This window comes from Saccopteryx bilineata, chromosome 5 (genome assembly GCF_036850765.1).
Source record: "Saccopteryx bilineata isolate mSacBil1 chromosome 5, mSacBil1_pri_phased_curated, whole genome shotgun sequence".
Taxonomy (NCBI): Eukaryota; Metazoa; Chordata; class Mammalia; order Chiroptera; family Emballonuridae; genus Saccopteryx; species Saccopteryx bilineata.
In genome coordinates this window covers 119,776,274-119,799,763 of record NC_089494.1, presented here as the reverse complement: position 1 = coordinate 119,799,763, position 23,490 = coordinate 119,776,274, and the positions used below count along the sequence as shown (strand labels likewise).

At 41.0% G+C, this 23,490-nt stretch overlaps 1 protein-coding gene across 3 annotated transcripts in view; it reads left to right on the top strand.

Moving 5' to 3' along the window:
• The window catches only part of CNTNAP5 (contactin associated protein family member 5), an 884,141-nt gene that overhangs the window by 635,364 nt on the left and 225,287 nt on the right, over window positions 1-23,490 (top strand). For all 3 annotated transcript variants that reach the window (XM_066280702.1, XM_066280703.1, XM_066280701.1), the window contains one exon: window positions 1,197-1,397. In XM_066280702.1, coding sequence (XP_066136799.1) covers window positions 1,197-1,397 — 201 coding nt within the window. The remainder of the gene's footprint in view (window positions 1-1,196; window positions 1,398-23,490) is intronic.

Here is a 23,490-nt window from a genome sequence, read left to right as displayed (position 1 = left end):
AGAGCGTGTTCTCCCCACTGACTGAGGCCCTCATCTGCGTGTGTTCCTTTGTTGTAAGTCTCCACAAACATGGTTGGCAGATAGAGGTAATATGGAGAATAAATAATAAAAAAACACACAGGTAAATGCCCTGAAGTTCAGTGTGGATTGTACAGTTCTGTCTTTGTTAATTGTGTGTATTTTACAGATATTCTCTGTGTGTAAGTCTTATTTTCCACGGGGAACTTATGGTTTTCTGAGATAATCATAGATGCTAGTGTTTCTCTTGTGAAGGAGAATGTGTCAGTAGCTAGAGGGACAGCTTTGGAGGCTAGAAATTCTGGGTGCCAGTTCTTGCTTGCTTACTTTCTAACTGTGCTGTTCTGAATAAGCTGCCTGAGGCTCCTCTCTTGCCTCTTCCTTATTTCTGACCTGGCTGTATCAACTCCATTCTGATTTAAGTAATATTAATTTTAAATGAGATAATGGACTTTAAAGGCTTAGCATACAGCGTATGGAGTAAAGGCTCCAAAACAGTAGCTCTTAAGATTACTAACCTCCATTCTGACTCTGAGTGGAGCTCTATAAGGAAAGAAAATTTCCTGATCAAAGTCTTCCCATGAGTTGTGCACTCACGTGACGATTGATGGTTGCATGTCTAGCCACCCATCACACCACTTTTATTTTATTTTATTTTTTATAATTTTATTTTTTTAATGGGGCGACATCAATAAATCAGGATACATATATTCAAAGATAACAAGTCCAGGTTATCTTGTCATTCAATTATATTGCATACCCATCACCCAAAGTCAGATTGTCCTCTGTCACCTTCTATCTAGTTTTCTTTGTGCCTCTCCCCCTCCCCCTTTCCCTCTCCCTTTCCCCCCTCCCCCTGTAACTACCACATTCTTATCAATGTCTCTTAGTTTCACTTTTATATCCCACCTACGTATGCAATAATGCAGTTCCTGTTTTTTTCTGATTTACTTATTTCACTTCGTATCATGTTATCAAGATCCCACCCTTTTGCTGTAAGTGATCCGATGTCATCATTTCTTATGGTTGAGTAGTATTCCATAGTGTATATGACCATCACACCACTTTTATGTTTCTCTTTTTTTTATTTTTCAGATACATTGTGATATATAAGTGTGATCTCTTAGGTCTGAGGTCCCTTCTAATCTCTGCTTCCTTGGATTGTGTTTTCTGGGCAGAGGACAAGATCTGGACGTCTGTGCAGCACAACAACACAGAGCTCACCCGTGTGTGGGGCACCAGCCCTGAGAAGCCCTACTCCATGGCCTTGGACTACAGTGGCAGCATGGAGCAGCTGGAGGCCCTGATTGACAGCTCAGAGCACTGTGAGCAGGAGGTAGCCTACTACTGCAGGAGGTCCCGCTTGCTCAACACACCAGGTAAGGCTCACACTTGCCCCTGTTGCTCTGCATGGGCTGTGCAGGGTGACCACAAGGTGGCAGGTAGGCTCCATGAGTCTGGACTATCATGCAGATGGGTGTTTGCTAACCAGGGGGTTGTGGTAACAGCTGTGCACTGAGCTGTGCAGAGAAAGATGGCCAGGAGAGGGCGGGTAGTGGACCAGCCTTGACTCTGATCCCTGAGGTGTGATCAGGAAGAAGTCCTGTTTTTTTTTTCACATCTTCAAAAGGGGAATGACAACAACACCTTTCCTTCAGCAGTCACGCCTTGAGAGCAATGGTATGTGAAGAGGGCATTTGAGCTAGACATAAAAATGTGGACATGGGACATTTGAGCACATGAGAAAGTGACAGGTATCCCAGTGCTTTCACCGAAGAGTGGTGAGTGTTGTCTGGGGCACAGTACACAGTGGGCAAGCTAAGCAGTGAGGCCAGCAGGCAGGTGGCAGAGTTGGTCTTGTATGCTTGCCATGCTAGTCACCTGAAAAGTGACAGCCTTCATGGAAATCTATTTTATGATAATAAAATTCACTTTTAGAAAAAAATGAGATGAACCTTATTTTTAATTTTTTTTCCTATGGTTATTTTTTTGGAATGGATGGTTGACTTAGTTAGTTATTCACATATTTGCATGACAAAAGCCCCTCCCAAAAACAGAACCAACCAACCAAAAAAAAAAAAAAAACCTTCTAAGACTGCTTACCAATACAAGTAAAATAATTTTGCATAATGCTGGGTGGGCATGGTCAGAGATTATGGTGTCTTGGGAATCAGTCATTTTTGTAATCATTAATTAATTCATCATTTGTTTCATTGCAGAAAAAAAAAAAAGGCTGCTCACCCTAGGGAAGTGGGATGTCCAAGAAAGGTCAGCAAAGTCTTTAACTTCAAGTCATCTGTAGTCCGATGCTTGGAAGTTAGGAATTGTAAAGGCTTGAGAAAACTAGACAATGACACATCAAAAAAAGTCAGTGGGGGGATATAAAGCTGACTATACGTAACACACAGCCTCACTGATCAAGGATCTTTAGGGAAGACCTTGTTCCACATAAGTGAATTTTCCACATAACTGTCACTTATCCTTTTAAAGCACCAAAAATCATTTGAAAGAATTACAATTTGAAATGAAAATCTTTCTCAGATTGCACACTTCCTTGCCTTGTTAAATGGATAATTCTGAACATAAAATGTAACCTTTTTCTGATGACTCAGTATCGTCATTGGAAAAAATCAGTTACTGTACTGGCCTGGGACCAGGTTCGCTCGCAGGGCTGATTAAATCTGAGGTGCGAGTCTGGAGCCCTTTCCCCGGCGTCCCTGGAGGGTGCGCCCTGAGAGGGGCAACTTGGATTTGTTTGCGTTTCTCTCTCCTGGCTGTCAAACTTGTACATGTCACTCTCTGCACTATTTGCAAAATGTCTGTATCTCAAAAACCTACTTTATCTTTTTTTTTTTTTTTATGCGTGGTCTCTCTATTTACAAGGATTGGGTTTAGTGGGATTGAGGGGGGAAAATGTAAGTATTGTTATTTGTGACTATGGAGCTTCCTTTAGTATCTGCATTCTGTGATGTCAGTTTGGCTACTCCATTGCCCTTGTGCATGGTTTATTTTCCTAATGTTACTGCCTTTAATTTCATAAGGATATTTGTGTGGGACGGGCATAGATTTGGGAGAGGACCATAGAGCCAGTGGCATCTTGACTCTTTCTGCCTCTTACTCAGTTATGTGACATTGTGCACACCACTGTCACTAGATTTCTACACTTTCACCACCTAAAAATTTTAAATCAATGTCCTGAATGAATGAGGCTAATAGGAAGACTGAATGAAAGCTCCAGTTTGTGCCCTGGCAGGCAGCCACCATGCCTGAGCCACAGAAGGCATCCCGGGCCCTGGTCCCGCATTTCCTGCTTTGGTCACAGTTCCCATCCCGGCAGGGAGACCCGAAGTGGATGCTATAATGGGAAACAAGTTCAAAGAGCACAGCATTTCTGTTTTTAAAATGTAAATAGAATAATTATAATAATGATAACTCATGCAAGAAAATAATTATTTCATCATGCAGGTGTGTATCCCTCCAGACAGACACTTGCCCCATGGACATTCCCAAAAGCACAGCAAGAACAAACTGGATGCATGTGGAGGCTTGAAGGCACTCATTAGTCCTTGTTTGCTCCATTCTGACTCAAATGAAGGAGAGGAAGGAGGACAATGGGCACACATATGCAGTGTCTGCTTTCTCCTGGTGAGAGGACTGGAAGCACACTGGTGCCTAGAGAGGAGGGGTTCTCCTTGCCCTTTTCTCCACCTGCAGTGGAGGCACTGGGGGAAGCACAGAACACAAACAGACAGCCTCATAAGGCCAGAGCTCCAGGCTCACACCCCTCAGTGCAGAGACAGCAAAGTGCACCTGAACCCCACCCCACACACACACACATACACACTACAGAAACCATTGGACATGTAAATGCCCTGATTCTGAAACCTCATAGCTAGAAAGTCTAGCCTGGCTAGTTTACTTCTGTTCTGAACAGAAAAAAATTGCCAAGCAATTCAGCATGCAAACAAGTTTGCCATGACGGTGGTTCAAGTTCCTCAGTAGAACTAACGATTTAGTGCACTTGCAAGCCTGTATTTCCCGACTAGTCCAAAGTCACTGTAACTAGTCACTTCCTCATGCAACATGAGTGGTTTCCACCTGTAATCAACTGCTTCACCTACCTATGTCAAAAGAAAGAGAATCCTATTTATTATTTTAAAGAATTCTAAAATTTTTAATTTTTCTCTTTTTCTTTAAGTGATAATAGTTTAGTGAGCATATAGGTAATTGGTTAGTGTCTATACATACTAATATATGGTACATAATTTAAACTCTAAATAAATGTATGCTATAGCATATACACATACAGAGTATTTACATGTTGTAGAGTCTATGCTGTTCAACATACATTATGCATCAGCATTTATACTCAGCATATACTCTTTGTATTTCCAAATAGACATATTAATGCACTCGTGTGTTTAAACCATCAGGTCCATTTGTGATATCTAACTTCTGATGTATACAAAACTAGTGATTGGAGATGATTAACCTAAAAGATTTTGTCCCCCAGTAGTTGATCAATTAACAAAGGATTACATTTTCTTTCATACAACAAGTATTTATTGATTTTTCATTATGTGCCATATACTTTTCTGGCTAGGTTGTAGGAGGAGTGGTAGAAACAAACCAAACACACACCTGTATGCACACACAAGCATGCACACACAAACACAAACGCACACACACACATACCTACACATGGCCACACACCCAGAATTGGTTCGTGTAAAATGTGAGGTAGGAAAGTCAAGAAAATTTAGGAACCTGAGAGTGACCATGGTGGGGGTTCTGGTCCAGACAGGCTGGAAGGAAAGGTGGTCTGGGCTGGCAGGGGTCATGCCAAGACCACCGGAGTCCTGGAGAGACAGAAGTTGAGGGGCCTATGACATCTGGGGTGGTGGACTCTCCACTGAACAACAGCAGCTGGAGGCCAATGAGGCTAGTGGAGGGAAGAAGAAACAAATGTAATAGGAGAATGAGGTTGGGGATGTCCAGAGGCCAGATCATGCAAATCCTAAGACTATGACTTTTACTGTAAGTGTGCAAAGAAGTCACTGGAATGCAGGATTTATCTTTCTCTTCCTATTTCCAACCCAAAAGCTAATGTCTATTTATGTCAGGCTGCCCCAGGTATTTACAATTTGCTAAGCACACAGACATTTTCCGTTACTTCCTATACCTGATGAACTAGATGAGAGCTCCCCAAGGGCAGAGTCATGGCTCATACAGTCCTGATCCCCACAGCTTAGCCCACATGGAGCTGAGTTGAGACCACTTTGCCAGTTTCTCCCACCATATTGCTAATGCAGGCCTACCACATTCACATAACTTGGAGATCTCTGTCAGAGAGCTGGAACCTTATTCCTTACAGAGCACTTTTTTCAAATATCTATGTTTATTTTCTCCCCCTCCACTCCTCCATCCTTTCTGGTTGCCTCCTTCCTCACCTTTCTTCCCCCTACCCTTTCTCACTTATTTATTCCTCCAATTTCCCCCCTTCCTCTTCATCATCTGCCATTCTCCTTTTCCCTCTCTCATTTCCCCTCCTCCTAACTTTCTTCTTTCTCCATTCCTTCTATCCCCTCTCTTCTCTCCCCCTACCGCATCCTCACCCCTCTTCCTCTCTTTTTCCACCCTTTCTCTCCTCTCCTTTCACACTCCCTCCTTCCCCACTTTCTTCTTCCTAACTTCCCTCTTTTTTTTATGTGTGTGACTAGGACAGAGAGAGGGACAAATAGGGACAGACAGACAAAAAGGGAGAGAGATGAGAAGCATCAACTCTTGTTGCAACACCTTAGTTGCTCATCGACTGCTTTCTCATATGCGCCTTGACTGGGGGCTACAGCAGATTAAGTGACCCCTTGCTCAAGCCAGCAACCTTGGGCCTCAAGCTAGTGACCTCTGGGCTCAAGCCAGAGACCATGGGCTCATGTCCATGATCCCATGCTCAAGTCAACAACCCCATATTCAACCTGGCAAGCCTGCACTCAAGCCAGCGACCTCGGGGTTTTGAACCTGTATTTTTTGCATCCCAGTCTGATGCTCTATCCACTGTGCCACTGCCTAGTCACTTTCCTCTTTCCATCTCTCTACATGTACACAGATACTCAGACACAAATATATTGGTAGAACGTATTCCAAAGTCCAATAGCACACCAGGTTGTCACCATGCTACTGAACAATTTTTGTCACAGAAGCAACACAATCAAAACCTAAATATATGCATGATATCTGGAAAACAGAATACTGGGGTAACATATGAAATATCTTTAATTAAAAGGTATTTTTACTTTTTTACTCCATAATGCCCTGGCTAGTTGGCTCAGTGGTAGAGCATCAGCCCTGCATGTGGATGTTCTGGATTTGATTCCCAGTCAGGGCACACAGAAGAAGCTTCTCCATCCCTCCCCATTCCTTCTCTCTTTCTCTCTCTCTTCCCCTCCCACAGCCATGGCTCAGTTGGAGCAAGTTGGCCCTGGGTGCTGAGGATGGCTCCAAGGCCTCTGCTTTAGGTGTTAAGAAGAGCTCGGTTGCTGAGTAATAGAGCAAAGCCCCAGATGGACAGAGCATTGCCCCCTAGTGGGCTTGCCGGGTGGATCCCAGTTGGGGTGAATATAGGAGTCTGTCTCTCTGCCTTTCCTATTCTCACCTAAGAAAAAACAAAACAAAACAAATAAAACCTCTATAATGTATGATTTCTATAATGCATACTTTTTAAAAAATTTGTTTAGAAAATATAATTTAACGGGTTGACATTGATCAATAACAGTACATAGGTTTCAGGTGAATATTTCTATTGCATTTAAATTGTTGATTATGTTGTGTACCCATCACCCAAACTCAATTCATTTTCTGTCACTATATATTTGTCCCTCTTTCCTTCTTTCTCCCCACCCCTCACATACACCCTGGTAACCAATTCACTTTTATCTATGTCCATGGGTCTCAGTTTTATATCTCATGTATGTGTGAAATCACTTTGATTACCACTTCTGCTAACAATATTGGCTTTCTCAGTTACTGAGCACCTTTTCTCTACCAGGCATTTCAAACATTATTTTATTTAGTCCTCTCAATGATCCTAAAAAGTATGTATTATTATCATTCTCATTTAATTGATGGAAGAAAGGCTCTAAGAAATTAGCTGTTCTTCCCAAGGTCTTATCGCTGCTAAGATTCAAATAGAGACCAGTTTCAAATAAGTATCTCTCTGGCTTCAATCTTCATCTGCATATCAAAATAATGTGCAGCAAAAGAAGAAAGTTCAAGGGAAATAATAAAAGGAGTCAGGTATGTAAAGAAAAGTTCCATTTTTCTTCATTCTGGTCATCAGCTATTATGTAACAAGCTGCCTTTAAACTTTGTGGTTTAGGACAGGCAACATGGAAGAGACTGACAGCCTTCAGTGGGAAAAGGGTTAGAGGACTGGATGAAAGAAGATGAAGGGGTTAAGAATAAAGCATGAATAGACATATAACACACAGACACAGACCACAGTGTGGTGCTGGCCGGAGGGAAAAGAAGATGGGTGTAGTGGGGTTGGGCAACGCAGGGAAATGAAGACCAGAAGAGGGTGGTGGGAGCACAGTGCAGTATGCAGATGATGTTTGTTGAGTGTACACCTGAAACCCATGTGGTTTGTGAACCAGCGACATCCCAACACATTGAATTAAAGATATGAAGACAACACTCGTTTTGCCTTGCTGAACATGGCAGCATGGCAGCGTCCAGCAGAACAGGAGCATCTCTGCTCCACTCTGCCTCAACTGAGATTGGGGCTGGGGCTTGACCATCCGAGGCTCATGCACTCTGCAGCTGCTCGCTTTGGGCTGGGGCCACATGGCTGGGACCTCTGTGGGACATGTAGTCTTTCCCTGGAGCTGCGTGACTTTCTCATAACATTGTAATTAGAGTTTGGAGACAAAGTTCCCAAGAAAAGAGGAGAGCCAGGTGAAAGCCACGTTGAATTTTATTACCTTGTATTGCTAGTCATTTGGTGTTATTCTGCATTATTCTAGGTATTAGAAGACAGTCACTCAGGTTGGCCCATGCTCAAAGGAAGGGAAATGATTCCATATTATAATGAGATGAATGTATAGACATGTTTTAAAAAATACCTAATCTTCTTCACAATTTTGCACAGATAATCCACTAACTTATGAAAATATAACAAGTGCAGGGCCAGGTCAGGAGTCAAACTTGGGTCAAAACTAATGCATATGTCTGAGTCTCCATTTCTCCCTTCCAGGGGTGTTTGTCACTCTTAAAGTAATAGTGCTAAAATGTGTAAACATTTACCGAAGGTCTCAGAAGACATAAAGAGACCAGCGCCTGAATTGAGGCCATGCATTTTACTGTTCCTGAGAACCACCTTCTCTAATGCCCTAATAGCTCACTCTGGGTATTTCACTGGGAACATGAAGTAAAATTAGAGGAGGTGGATTTTATGAAGCAGGTATATACCTTAATGGAGCTGAAGGTGTGGGTGTGTATCTGAGGAAAATAACCTGAAGCCCTGGCTGGATGGCTTGGTTGGTTAGAGCAGGGGTCCCCAAACTATGGCCTGCAGGCCACATGCGGCCCCTTGAGGCCATTTATCCGGCCCCCGCTGCACTTCCGGAAGGGGCACCTCTTTCATTGGTGGTCAGTGAGAGGAGCACAGGAGGTCTGTGGTGGCGCCACAAAGCGTGGCATCACTCACGTACAGTACTACTTCCAGTGACGTGGGACGCACGCTTCACGGCTCCGGAAGCACGTCATATCACTTGTTACAGCTAGCAGTGACAAATATGGAACCGGACATTGACCATCTCATTAGCCAAAAGCAGGCCCATAGTTCCCATTGAAATACTGGTCAGTTTGTTGATTTAAATTTACTTGTTCTTTATTTTAAATATTGTATTTGTTCCCATTTTGTTTTTTTACTTTAAAATAAGATATGTGCAGTCTGCATAGGGATTTGTTCATAGTTCTTTTTATAGTCCAGCCTTCCAATGGTATGAGGGACAGTGAACTGGCACCCTGTGTAAAATGTTTGGAGACCCCTGGGTTAGAGCTTCATCCAGATGCACAGAAGTTGCTAGTTTGATCCCCCATCAGGACAAATACAGGAGCAGATTGATGTATCTCTCTCTCTCCCTTCCTCTTTCTTAAAATCAGTAGATAATTTATAAAACTATTCCACAAAATTTGTAACACATTATATGTCTGACTGTAAATAAATGGCTGTTCAGACCATTAGTTACTTAAATTATCAGTGTGGCTTGCACAGACATCAACGTTCAGATCCTGTATAAGATAATTAAAATACTTTTTTTTTACCACTTTATGAAAGACTGTGTTACTTATGTTATTTCAAATGTTCTTATGGGGAGAAAAATCCTATATTTTAATCTTAAACTGTAAGACAGAGGGAGCAACATGAAAAGAATGAATTTTGAAATCGTAAAAGCTGAATTAAATTTTACCTTTCTATTATTAGCTGTAAAATCCTGAACAAGTTGCATAGGCCTTCTGAGCCTCAGTTTCTCAATGTGTAAAACAGAATGGGACAGATGTCGCATCTTAGGTACACACAGCAGATATTCAAGGTACAGCTGTTATTTTAGCCAGTTTCATTGCACTTTCCGAAGAACAAGGAGGAACACTGTTGTTATATCTGGTGAAAGAATTCAGTTTAGGTGTTTGCCTCTTTGAGGCCTGTGGGCATCCCTTCTTACCCACTGCAGTTCAGTTATTTGTGGTGTTTAGCTACCTAATAGTGCTGTTGAGAGTGTTAGGGTTACAGCCATGTCTCCTCTCCATTTCTCATCTACTCAGCTATCTCTCATTGCAATAACTGGAACCATCATCTACCCTGTTTCTTCAGGCCAAACCGTAGGGTTCATTCCCTATTTGCCATCTCACTTCCCATTGAGGACATGAACACCCAAACCCATTAGTTGCAGCTGACATTGACTCCAGCTTCTTCTCTGCAGTCTCACTGCTACTATCTAAATTCTCACCCCATTACCTTCAGGCTGGACAAGTGCATCCTGCTTTGGCTACCTCTTGTGTTCCCTCCTTCCCCTACTCCCCTGCCACTGACATCTCATACAACAAACACAGGGAGGATCTTGCCAACGTGAGAGGAAATAGCCTGGCTGTGAACTGTTCTCATGACCTTTGAAATGGAACCCAGACTCCTCACCATGGCCTGCGGAGCTCTGTGGACTCCTGTCCTCCCCTGTTCACTCAGTGTGGTTCTTTCCTCCAAACTCCTGTTCTTGCCAAGCTCTCCCCTACTTCTTAGAACTGACACACTGGCTGTTCTCTCTGCTCAGCAGTTTTGTTCCTCTTCCCAGGCTGAGCTCTCGACTTAAATTTTACGCACACCGGAAGGGTCCACTCAGTCATTTTCACGCATTTTTATATTCTGCATAGAGGAAGACTATACTTTCAGGGATCATTTCTATAGTTTGTTATATTCTGCATAGAGGTTATTGCCATCTATTATTGTCTTCTCATGTATTTGTTTGTTTACTGGGTATCTCCATGAACAAAATGTGAACTCCATGAAAGGGGAAACTTTTTTGTCTTGTTCACCATTTTATCCCCAGAATACCTAGAATAAGACTTGGCACCCAGCACACATTTCATAAGTAGTGGTTGAATAAATAGAAGATCCTTCCTCAGTTGGTAATAAGCATCACTCATTCATGTTCCCTTGATCAGAAGAGCCCTCATCAAACAAGTGCATTGGGCTGAGCCTGCCGCACAGAATCCTGCTGGTGGAAAGCAGCTCTGCAGAGTCAGACGGGCTGGACCCAAAGGTAGAGCTGCCATGCCACTCGTGCGTCATCTACCATGGACTCTCTGTGACCTGGACGAAGTTACATTTTATGGGTCTCATGCTTCTCATCTTTAACCCTATTAGGTTGTAGTTGATGTTCTCCAAGTGTACTTCCCTGGCACTTCATGACTTTATACTAACCAACATAGAGTGAGTTAAAGTAGGTCACAGTTTTGTATCAAGTCCTCACAGTAAAGAATAAGAGGGTTTTTTAAAAACTTTTTTTTGACACTCTTAAGGCCATGAAATATGATAATTTATATATATAGTAGGTGATTTTTTTGACACCTTTATGCCCCTGATCTTCACAGAATATACTTTCATATGGTAATACTGATTGTATAAAACAGGTATGAATCTTCCCCAAGGTCATCAAGCCAGGAATCATAAGAATAACAAATTTTTACCTTTGAGTATTTATGAATCTATTACAGTATTTACTTTATGGACGTATTTGGTGGGTGATGAGTTAGATATGGAAATGCAATCACATGAGCCACATAGATGGGGCCCACCAGTCTGCACAAGCTCTGCACTACAAAAGCACTCATAGCTTGTTATCAGGAGTCAGGCTGCAATTTCCTTAGTCCTCACTGTAAGCAGACCAGAGGGAAAGCAGCAGACGCCACGAGGAGCTCAGGGCATGGCATCACTTGCCTCAGTTTAAGCACTTTGGTCTACTGCGTATCAGCCGCATAGAATTAGATAAGGTACTCAGCATCTCTAAGCCTCCGTTTCCCCACCTCTAAGAATGAGGATGACAAAAATAATATTAATCGTATCCATAAGAACAAAATTTTTGGAAACTCGAGTCCCGTGTAATTTACTTATGTTCTTTTAAAATGACAGAGGTGATTTTGTAAACATAATCTTCACTGTCCTCTCACTTGTACTGAGTGAGAGGTACAAGGGTGAATTACAGTGATTTCATTCCTCTGTGCTTGTCTCTCTGTGTGTTTGTGTGTGTGCATGCGTGCACGTGCGTGCATGTGCATGTTTAAGATCTGCGTCAAAATACTAAGCAGTGTGCTAGGTGTAGAGATTGTTAAATTATAATCTCAGTGTGGCACAGTAGGAATGTTTTAGGGTATAAAGCAAAAATGAATAAATAAATAACTGTATTCCCTGCTCTGCTACTTACTTGCTGAAGAGCCATTATGAGGTCATAATTTGAGCCTCTGAGTCATGTTTTTTCATCTGCAAAATTTTAACCAACTTTGCCGGCTTTTTCAGGCATTACAATGCATATGTAGATGGGCTCACCATAGTGGCTGGTGCCATTTAAGGAGCTTATTTACTTGGGGCGGTGAAGTGCAAAGTACTCTGGAATGGAGGACTTTCTTTCACTCAGGAAAATTCCATAAGACTTCTAAGGGAAGGCATTGCTTCTTCTAAGACACAGATGGAAGGAGAGGAATCATTGTGATGGGAAAGGCATGGAGGGGGACAGTGTGATTCACCTTCTGAGGCTAGGACAGAAAATATATTTAGAAACTGCAGTTTGGGTTGTTGCTGCTGCTTTCAGTGGAGGAGGCAGAAAATGTGGGAAGAAAGAAGGGCAGGAAAGGAATGGGATTCAGATGCCCTGCGGCAGGCTTCTAGAAGTGAACTAACTCAGCTACTTGCACGGAGTGAAGAAGAAAACTCCTTCTGAAGAATGATGCAATAGGAAGGCTAATCAAGGGGTTGTAGAAAGAAAGAGATCTGGATGGGTCTAGAAGAGACTACAGACAAAAAGATCAGTTAGGCATCTATCTCAGTGGGAAAGGGACAAAGTGAAGCATGAGGTCATAGAAATAGAAAGGAAAATAAAACAGTGACTGGCTATGATGAACAAAGTAGACTCTAAAACAATATTGTTCAATGGAAATATAGTATGCTCCATGTAGGAAATTTAAAATTTTCTAATGGCTACATTGCCAACATAAAAAATACACCATAGGCCCTGGCCGGTTGGCTCAGTGGTAGAGTGTCGGCCTGGTGTTCAGGAGTCCCGGGTTTGATTCCCAGCCAGGACACACAGGAGAAGCACCCATCTACTTCTCCACCTCTCCCCCTCTCCTTCCTCTCTGTCTCTCTCTTCCCCTCCCGCAGCCAAGGCTCCATTGGAGCAAAAGTTGGCCCAGGCACTGAGGATGGCTCCATGGCCTCTGCCTCAGGTGCTAGAATGGCTCTGGTTGCAACAGAGCAATGCCCCAGATGGGCAGAGCATTGCCCCCTGGTGGGCATGCCAGGTGGATCCCGGTCGGGCACATACGGGAGTCTGACTGCCTCCCCATTTCCAACTTCAGAAAAAAAATACACCATACACAATTTTCTGTTATTACCTCAATCACTAAATAAGATGTTATTATTTTCTTTTCATAAGTGAGAAAATGGAGAGGTACAGATAAAGTAAATTACCCTAAATCATATAACAATGAATTCAAGTAGATCTAACTTTTTAAAAAAATATTTTATTTATTTCTGAAGGAAGCAAGACAGAGAGAAAGGTGGGGGTTTGTAGAGAGAAGCAGGAAGCATCAACTCATCGTTGCTTCCCATATGTGCCTTGACCTGGCAAGCCCAGTGTTTCAAACTGGCGACTTCAGCATTCCTGGTCAGTGCTTCATCCACTGCATCACCACAAGTAGATCTTACTTTAAAGCCTACACTCTTAGAAATAAGAGGCAGCTGTCAAGATGAGGAAGAAAAAGCAGGATCAAAATCCTGAGATCAGATGCCTTGTTCTGTGTGATGGGTCTGCCAAACAAGGGGAGATGTGCTCACTGGGAAGAGTGTGTAATATCTGACACATGTAGCTAGTCCAACGAAATTCATATTTTCAAGAATATACACATATATAGCAAACCCTTACATATGTATCTTCTTCATATATATATATATTCATATATATGCATTTTATGTATTTTTTTTCTTTTCAGATTACTAATTATCCCTATCTAAGGGGCATTTAAAGTAGGGGGAAAAGAGAAATGTAAGATATTTAACTTTAAGCCTAGCTTTTAGATCTAATACTTGAAAATTGCCAGGATTTTTAAATAAGTGTTTTTAGTTGCTAGTACAGATGAAGTCTAAAACCACCTCATTTAATTCCTAAAATTTCAGGAGGTTTGGGTTAGTAGTGATGAGCAAGCTGAGGTTAGAAGAGGTTAAGTACAACAAGAACCACATGACCTTATCCATATCTGCAGAAATACCCATGCATCTGGTGAAACCTATTAAATTAAATTCGTTTCACAAACTAGCAAAAACAACTTTTGCTTAAGACTGCCTTGTCACCAGCTTCCCAGATCCCAGTTCTATACAATGTCCTTGGACTGGAGCAAACTGAGATTGGATTTTTTGCCTAGTAAACCAGTGTTCTATAGAAACATCCAGCAGGCACTGTGAAATCCATCTGGCTAATCATTTCATACAATGCCTCTAAGAATAGAAAAGAAAAATCTCTCTGGGAATCCATTACTGGCAGGGAAAGGAGTCAGATAAGGGGAAAGTAAGAAAGGGTGTCACCGACCCTGTAACCATCCACCTGTAGCTTCAGAAGAATGATTTGATTGAGTAGTTGCTGAAACCACTTTGGTAGATTTTGAGCAAATAAGTTTGTAAAATTTGTGTTACTTGATTTTGCTCACTTTTATTGTTAAAAATGGCCGCTGCCAAATGAATGGCACTGCCCAGGTGATACTGCTAATTATCTTCCTGCTTGGGAAGGGGCTTTGTTATGCTAATGTTTGCTGGAGGAGGAGTTTCACACCAACAAGTTTTAAGTAGAAGGGAGAAGGTGTGCAGATGAGGAACGAAGGTGAGGGTTCTTGCGAGCTCCGCTGAGACTGGTGATTCTAGGCAAAACCAGAAAAGATTCTCCTGGTTGTGGAACCAGAGGATGTGTGAGTGGCTTTTGGTGCCACCTGTATGTGTTTTTACTTGCCAGCTGGTTGCGAAACCGGAATAAAGGCATAGCCCACCAGTTTTTGACTCTGCTGTTTCTTTACCATCTGTCCGAATCTAATGTGAACCTGCATGTGCATGGCAGCGATGGCACAACTACTGGCCTTACAGGAGAATTAAGAGGAAAGAAGGAAAGGAAGAAAGAATAAAAGAGAGAAAGGACAGGAAAGAAATAACCTTTGGGGAAAAATTCTCTGAATCGGGATTCTATATTTTGTCTTGGATGAAGTAAAAAAGATCCTCAATGTGGAGATATGATTTTAGACAAATAATCCTAGGTGATCTTCAAAGGCCTCAAGTTATGATGTTGAATAAAACAGGACTCATTACAGTGGACACAACTATTTTAAGCAGCACCATACCATGTGAGCTTCTTAACCTGAGTTGGGGACATGGTGTCAAATAGGAACCCTGGGATGATAATTTGTTGGCAGCCAAGAGGCATGGAGATCATGTATTTCCTCCATGGTAAAACTGAAATTAAAATTCTTTTTCCAAGGGAGAGTTCTCTTAACTCTGTGAATTCTCTAAGAATAAATGCTGAGTAACATTTATTCTCAATACCCATGGCCTCACTTGGAACCTCATACAAAGTAGGTAAGTAGGTTCTCAAAAAAAAAATCTTTGTTTGTAAAATTCATGTAGAATTATGATCAAAATAAGATTTTTAAAAACAAAATTAACATTTCTGTATCAGACACCATAGGCTAACTAATGCTGTGATAACAACCACCAAATAAAGCCAGAATGTCTTAAAGACTAAAGCAAGGCTGCATTTCTCAAGTAGGCTAGGTATTCATCACAGGGTGGCAAGGGGTTCTGCCCTGTATGCTCCCTCCGGGACCCAGAGTGGTGGAGTAGCTCTTCTATCAAGTGCCACCTTAGCAGAGGAGAAGTGCCTCCAGCCTGCTGCAGTTGGGGAGTGACCCATGTCACTTCTGCTTAAAACTCATGACCCAGAAGTATATATATAGAGGCAGAAGAAGAATTTTCCCTCAGACTTCTGATGTCTTGGCTATGACCCCAGAAGTAAAAGACAGACTACCAAGAGAAAAACAATGAACAGAAGTTTATGAGCGTGCTTATTTTATGTACATGTGGGAGACCCGGGGACGGTTATGAGTGATTCAGAGATGGGCTTATAGAACTCCAGTTTATATAACACCTCTAACAACAACAAAAAAAGCAGTACACTTGTGGAGAAATAGACAAAGGAAAACAGTTTGACGCTTCCGAGTAGTGCAGTAAAAGCAAGCTGGTAAAGTTAGTTGTCTAGATTCCTCTGATGCCATCTCCAGTCTGATAGGTCCTAAAGTTGTCTTGGGGTGATAAAATCTTATCCTTCTCAGTAGAGGAAGAGGAGAAATACCTTTGAAAATGGATGTCCTGCTTTTAGAAAAATAGAGGGAGGGCAAGGGACTTTCTAAGTCTTTGCTTCTTAATTGTTTTCAGCTCAAAAATAATCCTTATGCCAATTGGCATGTTTAAGGCAGCATATGATGCTACCCTTCAAATATCTATAACCCTAAAGGGACCAGGAATATCATCCTTCCATATGCCTGGAAGGTGCAGAAACAGTAATTAGTGCATAGCCTCAATGCCCATCAAGTGGGCAAGGATAGAAAAAATAAAAGTAATACCCAATTAAGAATTGAAATAAGAGGACATGTTTCAATACTCAAATAATTGAAATAAGAGGACATGTTTCAATACTCAAATAAGAATTGAAATAAGAGGACATGTTTGAAAAAATAAAAGTAATACCCAAATAAGAATTGAAATAAGAAGACATTGTTCCTTCCTTCTTATCTACTATAATATGTATTTTTTAAATGTGGGACACATAAAAGAAAAATATTAGACCTTTAAAATACTACAAAACTATATTTAAACTTATGATCCTCATGTCAGTAAGCATAAATACATATAGCCTGAATTTTAGTTTTAGTTGAAGTCAAATATTTGATTAGCATTAAAATTAAATATCTTATTTAGTGAATATTATCCAGTGTTATGTCATGCTAATGTCAACATAAATTAGAGAGATGATATTTTGAAACAGTTATTCTATTCTCTAACGTGCATATGGATAAGACTGTCTCTATATGTGTGTGTTGGTATAGAGCTAGAAAACGTTTTTGGTCTCAATCAAACACCCTGTTTAATGCTATTTTATGAATCTATCACTTCTGGAACATTATGTATGTGTTTGTGTGTATGTATAAAACACTATAATACCGTACACTGCTGACATATTTTTCCTCACACTCTGGATGCTGGCTTCCTCACTCTGGAGAGCTGTCACAATAGATGGAGCTCAACGCTCTTGGTCAAGAAGAGCTGGTGCACCGTACTGCACTACCCCAATGCCAGGAGACTCCACAGGGCCATCTTGCAATGAATGCTCTCCAATAGCTTAGATTACTTTCCAACAGTGGCTTTTTCTGCTGCTCCATTGTTAACATATGGGGGAGTTGTTTTAATTCTTTTTTTTTTTAAGTGAGAGAAGGGGAGATAGAGAAACAGACTCCCCATGCACCCTGACTGGAATCCACCCAGCACCTCCCATCTGGGGCCCGGGCTCTGCCCATCTGGGTCCATGCTCACAACCAAGCCATTTTTTAACACCTGAGGCAGAAGCTCCATAGAGCCATTCTCAGCGCCTGGGGCTGATGAGTTGGAACCAATCAAGCCATGGTTGCAGGAGGAACAGAGAGAGAGAGAGAAAAGGAGGAGGGGGAAGTGTGGAGAAGCAGATGGTCACTTCTCTTCTGTGCTCTGACCAGAAATTAAACCTAGGACGTCCATACAACAGGCCAACGCTCTATATACCGAACCAACCAGCCAGGGCTGTTTTAATTCTTTTATATGTTCTGCCGTCATGAAGTAATGGTATATTAACCACAACAAAGAACTAAAGTTAGATTATTGCTTGTGATATTAGAATAACACCTTTAATGGCAGCTACAATTGCTTTCCAAAGAAGATGTTGGAAATGTTAAAATGATGGTGCAGTTATTAAAAATGACTGGGAAGTTGGTAGGAAATGTTTGATAGTATGAAGGGCTTTAAACATCCGGGCTGGAGAAGAGTAACCAACAAATGTATGAAAAGAGATAGAAGAAAAGATGGCCCCAGGTGGTTCATGCCACAGGAAAGTTGAATGTATCTCTATAGGATCCCCTAAAAACATTATAATGCTGATTGATTCACACTAGAAAAGTTATTCTACCTCCTGCTAAGTGAAGGACTGAAGGACCTAGGCTCCATGCTGTCTCAGAAGCTCCTTCAATCTACACACCTGTGTTCTGCATGCCAGATCTGGGTCCTTGATCTGATAGCTCAGGCCTCTGATATCTTTGTGATTTCACAGTGTAGACACAAGGGGCCTGCGACTCTGAGCACTGGTGTGTTCATGTGCATGAATACTGTGCCCACCCTGTGATGCCATTTCGGTCAGAGTAAGTATGATGCCTCCTCCAGTCATCAACCAGTGCCCCTGGGTCTTCAGTGGATGTGTACTCTTCTGCCTCAGGGAGACAGTAATTTCATTGTTCAGCTTCCAGAATGCCTGAATACATGGTTTACCTAAAGGTTAAGAATTATGTGTCTAATTAAGAGGATGGAGCAGTTCTACTACATTAACATTAATAGTGCATGGAAAGCACTCCCCATGGTTGCATTTATTAAGCGATAGCTATTTCCATGCCTATTCTCTCTTTCCATTTTTTTTTCATGCTCTGCTAAATGAAAATTTAATGGTGGCAATAATACCTGTATTGATGGAAGAGAAAAGGTGATCACTGTTTCTGCTGGCCCCTTCCTCATGTCCCACAGACTAGGGAAGATAGTGTTGTTGACACAGGTGTGCTTTTCTGATAGAAGCCAGTGCAGGGAATGCGGATCAGAAGGATGGGGTGTCATCAGGAAAGCTCTGCTGCAGATAGAGATCATGGAACACAGTCATCATTTGACCTTTTGTTTCACCCTTGAATTGAAAGGTCAATACAGGCAGAATATTATAAAGGTTAAAAGTAAGTGACTAATGGTAATATAGCATCAAATTCCCTGGCCTGGGAGCACAGCCCGTGTCAGTCTTTTTTGCCTTGTCTCTATTTACACCAGACCACCAGGGCCTCCAGCCCTTCAATGAAAGCATGCTTACCATGTGTTATCCCGAAAACCCTTGGCATCAAGAGCTTCTGTAATCAACACGCATACAAGTCACACTGTGTTGGTGATCTAATTTTCTTCAGACTTTCACTCTGAGGCTCCAATGAAGGAAGGGACAAGGGTCAAAGGGATCTTTAACTACAAACTGAAAAGTTAGGGGTAACTAGTTGTCATCCCCTGTTCCAGAGACTTGGAGAAGAAAATAGCCACTTGAACATCTGTTGAATCTTTACTAGAAAGAACAAAATTGCCAAAGAAACTGTGACATTGACTGAGATCTTTGAAAATACTTTCTTAACCAAGATTTGACAGGGTCCCTGCTCATCTTCCCTCCATTGGTCCCTGATGCTCTGTTTCATTATTTATTGTTTATTATTCTTATATGTCATTTGTTAAATCATTTAACATTACTTAAATATTTCTTATTATCTTATTTGCTTCTCTGGGTTCTTCCTGATACTGTGTTTGCACTCAGGGATATATAGGGTGTAAAACACAGAAAGTTTTATGTGACTTAAAAACTGATTAGGGCCCTGGCTGGTGGATAGAGCATTGGCCTGGTGTATGGTAGTCCTGGGTTCAATTCTTGGTCAGGGCACACAAAAGAAGTGACCATCTGCTTCTCTTCCCCTCCCACAGCCAGTGGCTCTGTTGGTGCAAGTGTGCCAGCCTCAGGCTCTAAAAATAGTTTGGTTGATTTGAGCATCAGCCCAAGTCAGGGATTACTGGGTGGATCTCAGTCAGGGTGCATGTGGGAGTTTGCCTCACTATCTCCCCTCTTCTCACCTTAAAAAAAGAAAAAGTATTTGTATTTTTATTTTACATATGTTAATATATATTTTCATACACACACAAATTAGCACATCACTCATATGATTTCATATCTCTTGTTATTAAGAGAGTAGTGTAAGTTAGAAGTTAGTGCCTTGGCTGATTAGTTTAGTTGGTTAAGAATGTTGTTCTGAAACAACAAGGTTGCAGCTCAATCTCTGGTCAGGACACACATGGGAAGCAGCCAATAAGTGCACGACTGAGTGAAACAACAGATGAATGCTTCTCTTCCCCCTTCCCTCTATCTTCCTTCCTTTCTCTGAGTCTGTCCGAAAATAAAAATAGAAAATAAGCCCTGGCAGGATAGCTTGGTTGGTTGGATCATTATCCAGGAGCATGGAGGTTGCAGGTTTGATTTCCTGGTCAGGGCACATACAGGAGCAGTTCCATGTTCCTGTATCTCTCTCTCTGCCTCTCTCTAAAAAAATAAAATAAAAATAAAAAATAAGAAAAGTTAGTAAATTTAAGGTCAGTTAAATTCTTAAGAAATATATGAATTGAGTGATCATGCAGGAAGAAATAAAATGAAACTCAGAGCTGGTTCTGCTAAAACAGAATGTTAGCAAGTGTGAGGGCACTTTCCTTCCCCAGATACATCAGCTCTGTCACAGCTCAGTGTTACTGCCACCTGGTCCCACTTCCAGAGGTGCCTTTCTTATGCAATGCACTAGTAACACTTTCTCCTTCTTCCTCAGGTGTGCCTCTCACGTGAATCCCACTCTGACCCACCTGGCTGAGTTAGTGTCTCTTCTTTCTATTCTCTTTCTACCTGGTTCACATGTTCACTGTATCCACATTTATTATAACCAGCTGCATGGCTTAGAGCTGATATTTTAAATTCTGAGAACCTATATATCCATTTAGAAAATAACTAAATGATTACTTTTAAATACACAGTTTCTCCAGAACTTCTCTTCAGAAAGTCACCAATGAGCTCCCCAGTTGCCAATTTTCATGGTGATCCTGGGAAATCATCTCGTTGAGCAGGATTAGAAACAAAGGACCACATCTTCCTCTTTGAAATACATGCTTTGCTCTACTTTTAAGACACAACAATCTCCAGTTCAAGCCTCCCTACCTGACTGCTTTCACTATCTTGATTTTCTTTTCTCCTCACCCCTGAGAGGAGAAGTTGGCATCAGGGCTATAATTCAGGGACATGACAAAGACTCTTGATTTCAATCTCCAGCCATGATTTCTTTCAGGAGCCTGAGGTTGACATGCCTGCTTGCCTGCCCACCTACTGGTACTTCAGTATCCACGAATAATGTTCATTCTTTCTCCACATCTGCCCCCCCCCATAATCATTTCCTTATTATTTTGTAAATGGCAACTCATTGTCAGAGGCTCAGACCAAGAAATCTTGATTCCTCTTTCCCTAGCCTTCTCATCACATCTTTTTTTTTTCCCAATTAGAGTTTACATTTAAAATTATTCTGTATTAGTTCCAAAATATACAATATAGTGGTCAAAATTTACAGAGTGGCCTCCTGATATTTCCAGTACTTACCTGGCACCATATGTAGTTATTGCACTACGATTAACTACATTCCTTATGCTGTAATTTACATTTCTGTGACTATTTTATTACTACCAATTTTTATTTCTCCCCTCTGTCAGTTGCTTATAACATTCTTAATTATGCTCACTACAATCAAACTATATCCAGAAATTAACCGTTCTCACCACCATCTTTGTCACTCCCCAGGCCCAAGGTGCATCATCTCTTATTTGAATTCTTAGGAATGCTACCTAAAAAGATTTTTTTGCTTTGATTTCTATCACACACGTCAGTTTGTTCTCTATGTAGAATCTGGTATGTGTTTCTCCCTGACCTCAATGACCTAGTGTCTCCCATCTCACGTAAAGCAAGGCTGGTGGCTTCCCAGTCCTTCCATATTCCGGACTCACTTGATCTCTCTACCGTTTTACCAGCACTTGTTATTGTCTTTGTGAGTTTTTATATTTTTTGGTTGTAGCCATACTAGCAGGTGTGAAGTGATATCTCATTATGGTTCTGATTTGCATTTCTTTAATAATCAATGATGTCAAACTTTTTTTCATGGGCTTATGAGGCATTTGTATTTTCCTTTGGAGAGATATTTATTCAAATTATTTGCCTATTTTTTAATTGTGTTGTTTGTCATTTTGTTGTTAAGTTGTTGAATACTAGAGTCTTTTTTTTTAATTTAAAAAAAAAATTTATTTTATTTATTCATTTTTAGAAAGGAGAGAGAGAGAGAAGAGAGAGAGAAACAGAGAGAGAGAAGGGGGGGAGGAGCAGGAAGCATCAACTCCCATATGTGCCTTGACCAGGCAAGCCCAGGGTTTCGAACTGGCGACCTCAGCATTTCCAGGTCGACACTTTATCCACTGCGCCACCACAGGTCAGGTGAATACTAGAGTCTTATCAAATATATGATTGTAAGTATTTTTTCTAATTCTCTAGGTTGTCTTTTCAATTACTTAATGTACCTGTTGAGGCAAAGTGTTCTTTATTTATTTTTGAAAAAAATTATTTATTAATTTTAGCAAGAGAGGATGGGGGAAATAGAGAAAGAGAGAAAGAGGAACCTTGATTTGTTTATATGCCCTAACCAGGGACTGAATTGGTAACCTCTGTGCTTTGAAATGATACTCTAACCAACCAAGTTATCTGGCCAGGGCAATACAAAGTTTTTAATAAAGCCAAATTTATTTGTGTTTCTTTTGTTAATTGTACTTGTAGCATCAAATCTAAAATTCATCTTTTGTACATGCTATTCTCCTGCCTATAGACCCTTTTCCAATTTATCACACATCTTATTTCTTCACCTCTTCAAAATTTTGCATAAAAATAATTATCTTAGCAGGGTCTTCATTGTTCACCCTATTAGAAACTGTAAACCAGGGGTGGTCAACCTTTTTATACCTACCGCCCACTTTTGTATCTGTTAGTAGTAAAATTTTCTAACCACCCACTGGTTCCACAGTAATGGTGATTTATAAAGTAGGGAAGTAACTTTATAAAATTTATAAAGCAGAGTTACAGCAAGTTAAAACATATAATAATAATTACGTATCACATACTTTATGTCGGATTTTCGCTAAGTTTAGCAGAGTAAATCTTTATAAAACAACTTACTATAGTTAAATCTGTGTTTTTATTTATACTTTGGTTGCTCCGCTACCGCCCACCATGAAAGCTGGAACGCCCACTAGTGGGTGGTAGGGACCAGGTTGACTACCACTGCTGTAAACCTTTCTAGACCCAACACTTCCTAACCCATTTTTCTTGTTTTATTTTTCTTCAGTACTGATTTTTATATCGTATCATTTACTTATGCATGTTCCCAACGTGAGCTAGGAAAGGCAGATTTGAGTGGTTGTTAATATACTATTGTGTTTCTTGTGCACGGAGCAGAGCCTTGGAGCAGAGCCTGCTGCACAGGAAGTGCTCAATACACCTATGACCAGGAACCTGAATCTTCTTGTGTATAAGCTGTCTTCAGCTATTACTACATCATTGCTGACATTATCAGCAGAACGATCACTATCAAGCAGTATTCAGAAAGCTTCTGCCTCTTCATGGTGCTATGCTATGTACAGCTATAAAAGCACACATCTGGGATGTTCCGGGACAGTTTTTATTTAAAAATAAGTTTATTAAACAATGTAACCTAATTTTTTTGTTTTAAAAAACA